The sequence below is a fragment of the Botryllus schlosseri genome, chromosome 9, assembly GCF_051294905.1.
Source record: "Botryllus schlosseri isolate E-star chromosome 9, Bs_hap1, whole genome shotgun sequence".
In the NCBI taxonomy this organism is placed as follows: domain Eukaryota; kingdom Metazoa; phylum Chordata; class Ascidiacea; order Stolidobranchia; family Styelidae; genus Botryllus; species Botryllus schlosseri.
In genome coordinates this window covers 26,599,891-26,610,325 of record NC_137244.1, presented here as the reverse complement: position 1 = coordinate 26,610,325, position 10,435 = coordinate 26,599,891, and the positions used below count along the sequence as shown (strand labels likewise).

Sequence of the window (10,435 nt, the reverse complement as noted above, 5' to 3'; positions counted from 1 at the left end):
TGGCTGCTCAGTTTCCAGTTAAAGTCTTGTTAAACCCAATTTTTATAACTCTGTTTGGTGATATCAAATGCTTCGCATTTATAATATACCAATTTCCTCACTTTTAGCAGTTTCTGGTGGAATTTTCAAGTAGCAGTATCAATTGACGAAATCCCAATAGTATGGTTACTTTACTTTTCTTCAAAATTACAATGACGGGCTCGGCCGTCCGAGTCTCGAGTCATATGACTTGGTTCGAGTCATGCGCAATGAGGCGAGTCCAAGTCAAGTCAATACACAAATTGGCTCGAGTCGAGTCATTTCTGTATTTTGAGAAAATGACTCGAGTTAAGTCGAGTCATCAGGTTATCGTGACTTGAGTCGAGTCATTACAACCCTGACTTAAGTACATGATAACTCAATGCGCATCAGAAGGTAATTCATGGAATAACGCTGATTTTTGTTTGAGCAATGGTTGCAATCTGCTATAATTTTCTGACATAGTCTCGATCACTTTTTCCACTTTTATATCCCTTGATAAGAACGTAGAGTCGTCAGTGGCATAAAATATCCCGTCCCGATATCGGTGAACAGACGTGCACACGGCAGACGAACGTAACGCGGATCCCACCTCGTCTACGACTTGTCGCAGGTACTGGCAGCTCTCGTTTAGGCAGGTGACGTCTGAAAGAGAGATTAGCCTTTTATTTTCATCTCCACCATAGTGGTGCTTTGATGCAGACTTGGACCACTAGATAGCTGCCTAATTAGAGTGAAATTCAGGTATTCCAATTCTAATCTAATACTACAGGGGAACTGTATCGTGCGAAATGAGTCAAGCTTTCTGGTACAGGCATTGGTCATGCCCATGCTTATAAGAACGAACTTCGGGTCACTATATTTTTGGATCCGAAACAGAAAACACTCAAGAGTTATGATGGCGGATGAGAAAACGAGTAATTTGAAAATTTTTACGGGAAATATTATTGTATTGAGCTGTTGACTAAAATAATAAAAAAAAAGGTTTTTCCAACTCTATTCCCGAGAGATCCGCTATAACGTAAAACAGGTTGGAGTTGACCTTTTTGCTTATAGTCATCCTTGCCCTCACAGCCATAGAAATCCAGATTTCGAGTCATTTAATGTATTTTTTAATTTTTGTTTGTTCCTGTAAAATCGCCTGGCTATCAAGGCTATAGAGGAGGACGAATCGCCAAAAAGGAAGACGTTTGGGCGTTTTCGGAGGACAGTTTTCGATTTCTTGAAAAAGGAGGTATTACGGTAACCTTAGTTTTTGTTGTATTTCTTTCTAATCCAGAATTTAATTTAATTTCCAAGTTTTGCAAATTCATCAATACAAATTCTAATTTGGAATAAACTATGCAGCTATCATTCTCATCCAATTAGGAACAGAAGAATATTTTCGAGTCAAACTCTGCTTTGTCGATGGAGACGCGATAGAACCTTTTCAGTTCGGCCAGGACTCGTAGGTAAAACCCACGTAGTAGGTAACGTGACAGTTAAGTGCCACCCACACGATTACTGTGGGAGTAATTTGTTACTGACCTCTTGAGTTCAATGATATCAAGTGTAATTACAACGGTTCACTTTACCAATAGTTCATAGTTGGCAACAAGCCGTCAATGTTAATAAAAAACCTGATATGGACAGTGGACACTCACCCAAAACAAAATGCGGCAGGTCGAGTTCTTTCAATGTCATGCTCAAAATGATTGGCCCCGATGCTCTTTCAGGTTTCAACAGTCCTTTTGAGAGTATTTCATACGCTAGTTGACTCTCCAAGTCAAGACCCGAGCTCCTAAAATGGACTTTAGAAGTAAATACAAACTAATGAACCAGGAATTTGGAATGATAATTAAGACTCACTAAATTAATAGAAAGTACGGAATGTGATTAGAGTACTGCAGGCACTGTCTATCCCTGTTGTGAAACGTGCGCTCATTCGCAACGGCTGTTCTCCGCTCATTACATGACACCTTCCTATCTTATCATGGTATCGCAATCTTGTGGTGGATGAGATTTTTAAATAGAAACTGGAATAGTATGTTAGAATGAAGAACTAGCATTCTGGCAGGTCCTAGAAGACTTGTACAAACTAAGTACTGGTTTTTAGAGTAGTTCTAGTTGCACATTTTAAAAAGAAATTTAGTTGCCGAACAACTAGAACGTTCGGCGCGAACCATGATACCGGTTTTCTGCTGTGTGATGTTCTTGCAGCTACTGCTAGCTCCCTATCATTTCAAACTTGTACTGATGTTCATGTGGAAGGATATTCCGATCCCATGAAATAAAAATTTATGAGTTGCTTAAGAATTCAATCTAGCTGGGGATTTTTGAAGGTCGTTAGTTCAAGTCCCGAGTTTAGAAAAATGAGTTATTATAGTTCTAGTTTTGCATTTTGTACAAGCCTGGCACATGCCATTACATTCTGATTAATTTAATTATAATACACAATTGCTTCTGCTTCTAGTAAAGAAAAACTACGTATCTGTGCCTACTCCGGATAATCAAATTTAGCCAGTTGAAAAAATATGGTTGAGTACTGGCAACTTCATCAGATGCAATCGATGAAACTATCCTCACTTTAGCAGTGCATTTCTGTGAGAACCCTGTAGCATTCCCAGTATCGTTTCAACCTTTGCCTTAGTAATGTGGTCCCATGCGAACTTTGCAATCACTCTCGAGTCACCATCAAATCTTGTAGTCGCCAATCCAAATCTTCCGCGAAGATGATAAGACCGCGGTATTTTCATATGAAATAATTGCTTGAGCAGGCTTATCCCCGTAGTTTGAAGACCGAATACTAGGAACGGAAATTGATATTTTGCAAAGCAATGATGGATAATAGATAGATAGGGTTGAAAAAAGTATTATTTTAGTAGCATGATACCGAACCAAATTCGTTACTGGGACACAGTAGTTGATCTTGCCGGGTATATAGCACACTTTAGAAAACTTTAACCACATAGCAATCAAGTTTGTTTTGTTATTATAATAAATAAGTCATAGATCAGAGAAACAAAGGAAAATAATAACACATCTGCAGTGAAAGCATAGAAATCATCAAGTCAACTGTAGTTTGAGTATAACAGATAAAGTGAATTGAAATCTTATAATATAAAGGATACAATGAATAAGATAAGTCAAATAATATGGTGCCGAGAATACAAAGCCACCAATGAACAGTATTTGATAAGTTTATGAACGTCGGCTACCAACAGCAGCAAAGCAAATTATACTAACTTAATAAGATGTGAACATCTGCTGCATCTGTGGTCTATATCTTTACAGTAAATATTAGTTATATTAGTATTATTAGCTCATACTCAGTTGATTAAAATATGCTAGCGGAGTACCAGGATAAATAACCTACATTGTATTCCAGATGAGTTGACGTCCAGGGCATGATTGGTACAGAGTTCAAAATGATCTACCTCATATCTTGGACCTTGCACTGAAAGAAATACCAGGCATAAGTAAAGTGGGGTTAAAGTCTGGACCATCATCTTTCAAATCTAAAAAGTCCTTGGAGGACGCCCCAAATGTCCTCCTTCTTCACAATTTGTCCTCCTTTATAGCTTTGAGAGCCAGGCGATCATACAGAGACAACTAAAAAGTGGCATAATATATGCGAAATCTGGATCAGGGAGGAAAGGTTGACTAAAAAAATGTCAACACCAACCATTTTATGTATTAATGAATGCTACTTCATCTTCTGTGATTTGTACTAAGTGTCCTCTTATTCAGATCTCAAGATATGGTAACACTAGGCCTGTGGAATCGGTATTGTCTAGCCATACGGCATACAAGTCATAGTCTTAGTATTTCACACACACATCAAAGAGTCAATGAAAATTTCAGTAGGCCTTCTCAAGAATGGGCGAACTTTCTCACCTTCCAGGAGATCAAACGAATCAGGTACATTGACAGGGATTCGATCTGCCACCTGCAGTTTGTGAATGACAGATCGTGAATGTAGTGGTTGTATATCAGTAGATTGTTGGTGTTGGTGTAAGTTGGGTTGTTTTTCGACAGGTAAAAATCGAACCATTTTCTTCTGTTTTCGTTCGAAATTTGTATTCAAGTCTAAATGTCAATGTGTTGAAAATTAAATTATGAGTGCAATTCGTGAAATAAAGTGTTTACATGACCTACAACTATCTTGTTCAAGATTTTAGAGGACAGAGACGAAATCGAGACATGCTCATTCTTGTAGACTGCAAATATTCCTCGCAATTTTGTGAAGACCTGATGAGCCGCAATTTCTCCATTCATTGCCTTTTTTAGCTAGAAACAAACACAATTTCGAACCTGTAACCTGGGTTGGTCGTTGGTATGATCAAAGTCACTCAACTATGAGTGACGTTGGTGTGATATGACTACACATTGCACAAGGTGAAAAGAGCATCGAGCATGCACATAAAACACATATCTGTACTTTAAATCCAATTAGAAAATCCTTTTTTTCTTTTTGTGAAGATATGTTTCATTGTTTCCCATTACTTTCAAAAATTTAATTTTTCATGTCTAAGTTGAAATATCCAATTATGGATCTTGATCCTAAATTTGAAGATGTTTCAATATGCGCTGTTACTGTTCTTCTCATTTTAATTCTTATCTAATTTATGGTTTTCCCGAAAATGCTACACGAGAATTCTGGCGTGCGAAGCTTGGTGTACGTACGACGTACGTACAGGTACAGATATTTGTCATTTATTCTCAATTTCCTACTTATGCTGCTATTATGTGAACTGAACTTGATTTTTTGTATTTCTTTTCAATTCGTAATTTTATTCAATATGCAAGTTTTTTGCGAATTCAGGAATTCTTATTCTAGGCTATGATCCTAAGTCAAGCTCTGACTTCAATTTGGAATAGCTCAAAAATCAACATTTTCTAGTTGTCGAAGTCTGGCGTGCGAACGGTTGTTTTGATATGTGTTTAATCAAGTAGAACGATTATGAGATGTCATCATCTCGCCTTCCATGACATGCCACCCCATTTCTTGTCGCTTGTTTTTTTTCATATACTATCTTCTTTTACTTTTTATTCAGTGTGCAAACTGTGCATGCCTCCTCTTTACATCGCCTAGGCCAAGGTGGGTGTCTGATTCCATAGACTACTCCAAGTCGCTTCGACACCTTCCTATCTTTTCATTGTATCGCATTTTTGTGGCGTATTGAACTGATAAAAATTGCTAAGAAGCAATGATGTCAGTATCGAATGTCACATTCGGTGATGTCAGTCAGTCTTCCATATTATATTAGGTATAAGCAATGATATATCATTCGGTATAAACATACACGACTAATCTTACTATAGGTAACTAACCTCTACGATGTCCCCCATGAAAGAACATATTATTTACCAAGAATATAGATATATATTCATTGTGCTACTTTAAGGTGGCCGACTGGCCGTACCAGAATAAAATAAATACTAGTACGTCCTCAAGATTACCGGACCACGACCTGACCTATCGATCTCGCCTTCCGTGACAAGCCACCCCATTTTTGTCGCTTGCATTTTTCTATACCATCTATCCAATCTTTTCATGGTATCGCGTTTTTTGTGCTGTATTGAACAGAACTGAACATTTCGATTTTTCCGTTTTATTTTCATCTGAACAAAGACACACACAGTGTACAACGCGATAAGACACAATGCGATGTAATGAACCGATAGGATGGTCCCGCGAACGACGCGCAGTTGCGGTCTTTTAGATTGACATCCATTTGGCCTAGAGTGTCCGCCGTCACAGTTCTTCGATGTTGATCTTTTTGAAGCTATGGCCCTTTCTAGTTCTTTCCATTCCTTGTGATTGCTTTCTATTGTCGGGTCTTTTCGTCGTCCACATCGTCCAAATATCATATGATCGACCGAAAAGATCATCGCTCTATCAAATATGCCGGACCTGATGTGTGGAACAGTATCCCGCCGGCCATCCGACAGTCGACGAGCATGTCCACATTCAAGTCGAAATACAAGCAATTACTACTAGATAAATACAGTCCATCCTCAAGATTACCGGACCACGACTGACCTATCGATCTCGCTTCCCATGACATGCCACCCTATATTTCTTGTCGCTTCTTTTTTTTAAATTCTTTTTTCAGTGTGCATTAGGGCTCTTCAAAAATGACTTTTTCTCAGATCGTACTGGCTACTTGATAAAATTGTTAGGTTACCTAGTTTAAGCCTACACACCAAATTTGGTGCAATTCCAACCAGTAGCTGCATTGCTACAGGAGAAGAAAGTTTCTATTTATTATATATAAATAAAAACAAAAAAAAAATCAAAATTTTCAGTTCACCCCATGAAAGTGTTAGGTTGTCTATAGAAACGATGTTCACCAAATTTGGTTCAATTTCAACTAGTGGAAGCGGAGTTATTGCCGTCGAAAAATTTGGATTATGAATAAAATAGTGTTTACGGTGACCAATTCTTTGATTATTTATTATAGTGGTGCCCACCGTAAATACTATTTTATTCATAATCCAAATTTTTCGACGGCAATAACTCCGCTTCCACTAGTTGAAATTGAACCAAATTTGGTGAACATCGTTTCTATAGACAACCTAACACTTTCATGGGGTGAACAGAAAATTTTCAAATTTTATTTATTTATTTAAATATATTAAATAGAAACTTTCTTCCCCTGTAGCAATGCGGCTACTGGTTGGAATTGAACCAAATTTGGTGTGTAAGCTTAAATTTGGTAATCTAACAATTTTATCAAGCAGCCAGTACGATTTGAGAAAAAACAAGTCATTTTTGAAGAGCCCTAGTGTGCATGCCTCCACTTTACATCGCCTAGGCCAGGGGTTCTCAACCTGGGGGGCGCGGGAGGCTCTCGGGGGGGGGGGGGGGCGAAATTTTGTCAATTTTGTCAATGTCTGTATAAATTGTGACTAAACATGTGTTTCACAACCATTCTGAAGGGACGATTATTGAAGATTAAACTTAATTCGTATTCTAGAAAGCTTGCCAAACTCAAACTCTATCAGTCGCACTCAACGGAGTATAGGCTGACTTCAACTTCATTTGTGCAAATTTTTGATATTCTTTGAAGATTTAGAGAAATTCCCGCGTGCAAGTCATTCATTATTTTATAGCTTTGGCAGGAGCCTAAATCTCTGTGCGCTAGGTACCTGTTGTTGATAGCAGGCGAACTGCACTGCCTAAGACAGACTTAGATGCAATATAGGTTGTCCGGTTTCGCCCTCAATTTGGGCTATAAATCAACACAATTTAATTCATTTCCAAAACTGATCAAATTTAGCATGGCATGACAGAACGACGCCGTGCTCTTTGTAGTCACTACCAGCATCAGGATTAGTCTCAGTGCAACCTACCTTCAAATTAATTGATGTCCTTTTCAATGTTTTGTTGTCATTTTCAAACAAGTTTGGGGAAGTTTGTCAGCAATGCAAAAGACTAAACAAATGGAATGCGGATTCAAAATTGGCGTAAGATATACCTCATGTATACTATTAGATCAGGGGTGGGCAGCCCGTACGGCCGCATGCGGCCGTAGAAGGGAATTTGAGCGGCCGTCGACCCCTAATTCAATTAGTATGTGTTGGCAGCCGTAGACATGCAAATTGCAATTACGAATTCACTCCCGAATTTTCGAGAGATTTTATTTAATCTTTGCTATGTTCGTGCATCTTACGTTGGTATCGTTTGTCTGTTATTTGTCTAGGATTAGTAATTACCGCCAATCATTATTTCCTCGTGTGTCGTGCTTTGTACTTATACCCTGTGTTCTGTTGTCTCGTGGTCTTTCATTTAACTGAACTCTGGATCGTGTCGCATGTCTGTAGTTATTCTGTCGTACAGTATACTGATTTCATATTGCAACCTCGTCGTATGAGTTATTGTTCAAACAAGATCAAGAACATAACAATTGGTGTCAGAAGTCGGATTTGTAGTTATTTCTGCGACGAAGATACAGCATGGATTCAGGTATACTGAAGCTGCTCGAGAAGCAACAGGAAATGATGGCGGAACAACGAGTACAGCACAAAGAAGGCATGAAGCAACAAAATGCTCAGCACAAAGAAGAAATGGCGCAATTAACGCAGAGGTTGAATCCTGGTGCATCAACATCTGAAGCTACCGCTCCCAAGTTTGATTCATTTGTAAAATCAAAGGAGAAATGGGACCAATATCTTCAGCGATTCAACCATCACCTAGCAATTTACGGCATTTCCAATATGGAGAAAAGAAGAGCGTGTCTACTCTCATGGGTTGGACCTGAAACCTACTCGCTCCTACGTAATTTGTTTGGTGCTGCTGATGTCAGTGCGCAAACTTTCGACGCGTTGACTGAGAAGCTCTCTTCACACTTCAAAGACTCCATTCATGTGCAAGCGTCCAGGTACGAATTTTACAATTGCAAAATGCAGCCGGGACAATCGTACGCCGATTGGATCGCTACTCTACGCGGAATCTCCAAGGATTGCAACTTCACATGCTCAAGAGAAGGCTGTGATCAGAGCTACGTTGATGAGCTAATGCGCGATCTCATCATTTAAAGAAACGCCGCACGCGGATGTGAGACGGCATTGTCTAACACAAACCAATCCATCCCTCGACGACGTTCTCAAAGTAGCCGCAACATACGTGAGAACGCTGGAAACTGATAGGGTTATCCAGGGCTAGAGTAACGGTAAAGATACTTCCATCGTCAATAAAATGACGGGAAGTTATCAGAAGGGGAAAAAACCTTCCAAATCCAATTAAGGCAACTTCCCGGAAAGACTGAAATCCTGCAGCCGCTGTTTCATCGATCACCAGAGAAAAGACTGTCAATATCGAAATGCAGTATGTCAGAAATGTGGTCGTAAAGGTCATATCAAACCTGTGTGCATGTCTACCAAACCTAGCATCACGCAACAGGTCACATCCGTCAATTTCTGCTCAGTGCCGCTCCTCTCCTTCGACAGCGATCAACTATATCGACGCGTAGGAAATCAGCTCTGGATCAACTCCAGCATCAACGGCATTCCGCTGCCGACACAGTGGGACACTGGTGCACCCTCCGCCATGGTGAGATTGACTGGGTACAAAACTTTATGCTCTCCGAAACTCTCCGCATACCATTGCTCTTTCGTAGCGTACGGCGACAAGCCACTGAAAGTGAAAGGTATTTGCACTGTAACCGTGCAGGTGGGTCCCTAAGTTCGAATTGGCTTAAAATTGGTAGTTCTCGACGAACACCGTGGGCAAAACATTTTTGTTCTCGATTGGAGCGATGCTTTCTCCATGACCGCTAAGGGAACGTCTGCTTTGTATGCAATTTCCTCGCAGGTGGTCAAATCGCAATCATGTAATACTATTGACATTCCTGATTTGAACGACAAATTGGTATCTTTTCAGTCCCAATTTCCCTCCGTTTTCTCTAATGTATTAGGACGATGCACCAAGGCAAAAGTGACAATTCACTTGAAACCTAATGCCAAGCCCGTATTCAACAAGCCACGTCCTTCGCCGTTTGCAAGACAAATCGCTGTTCAAACCGAATTGAATAGATTAGTCAATCAAGGTATTCTCGAACCAATCAATTACAGTGATTGGGCAGCACCAATTGTTGCCGTCACTAAATCTAATGGATCAGTACGCATTTGTGGTGACTTCAAAGCATTGAATCAACAAATTCAGATAGATCAACATCCCCTGCCCGCCTTGGATGAAATCCTTCACAAGTTACAGGGTCGTTGTATCTTCACGAAAATCGATCTTGCCGATGCTTATTTTCAGCTAGAATTAGATCAGTGGTTCCCAACCTGTGGTACGCGTACCACTAGTGGTACGCGAAGGTCTTCCAGGTGGTACGCGAGTAGATTGTTTTTTTTTTCGACCGAAGGAAGTTATTAGTTCAGGTAGGGTTGATTTTGAATTTTTTGAAGTTTTTTGACTAGTGGTGAAAATACAATTCCATGCATCTCATCAACCCGGGCTGATAATGCCTAGTTTAATAGAATTTGTTATTACTAGGGCAATTTTTCTTTACAAAATTGAGTGTTAAGTCAAGATATTGTCAAAATTGTTTACAAAGTCAAAAAAATTTTCACCCTTCCATTTCGTTTGTATCGTAGATTTTGGTATTTTACAGCTTGTAGCCCACTTTATACGCCTACCGTTGTAGGCGGCCCATTGTCTGCTCATCGTGGATCATAAACTGTGGAACGAAACAAATAGGTTGACAATTGACATGGTGTTATGCTCAACGTACCGCAATATCTTAACTGAAGCAAGACTGCTTGGGCATTGCATGGTTATTTTATCAAGAAGCGCATGATGAAAAATTGTGATGTATGACAACATTGTCAGAATGGAGCAACATGTTGCGTCACCAGCAGTGTACGTACAGCTTCAGTGTTGTCAGCCAACAACTACTGCTGTTACACGGTATTTCTCCATCCTTGG

The 10,435-nt window shown here is 39.6% G+C and overlaps 1 protein-coding gene across 1 annotated transcript; it reads right to left on the bottom strand.

The window, feature by feature from the left end:
• Positions 1–286: 286 nt before the first annotated feature.
• Positions 287–4,344, bottom strand: LOC145446014 (pseudouridylate synthase TRUB2, mitochondrial-like). Its single transcript, XM_080324200.1, has 6 exons — positions 4,152–4,344; positions 3,895–4,086; positions 3,374–3,454; positions 2,584–2,803; positions 1,662–1,798; positions 287–663 (listed from the first exon to the last, which is right to left on the bottom strand). The coding sequence occupies exons 1-6, from the start codon at positions 4,273–4,275 to the stop codon at positions 398–400; spliced, it is 1,020 nt and encodes a 339-aa protein (XP_080180326.1). The 5' UTR covers positions 4,276–4,344; the 3' UTR covers positions 287–397.
• Positions 4,345–10,435: the final 6,091 nt, after the last annotated feature.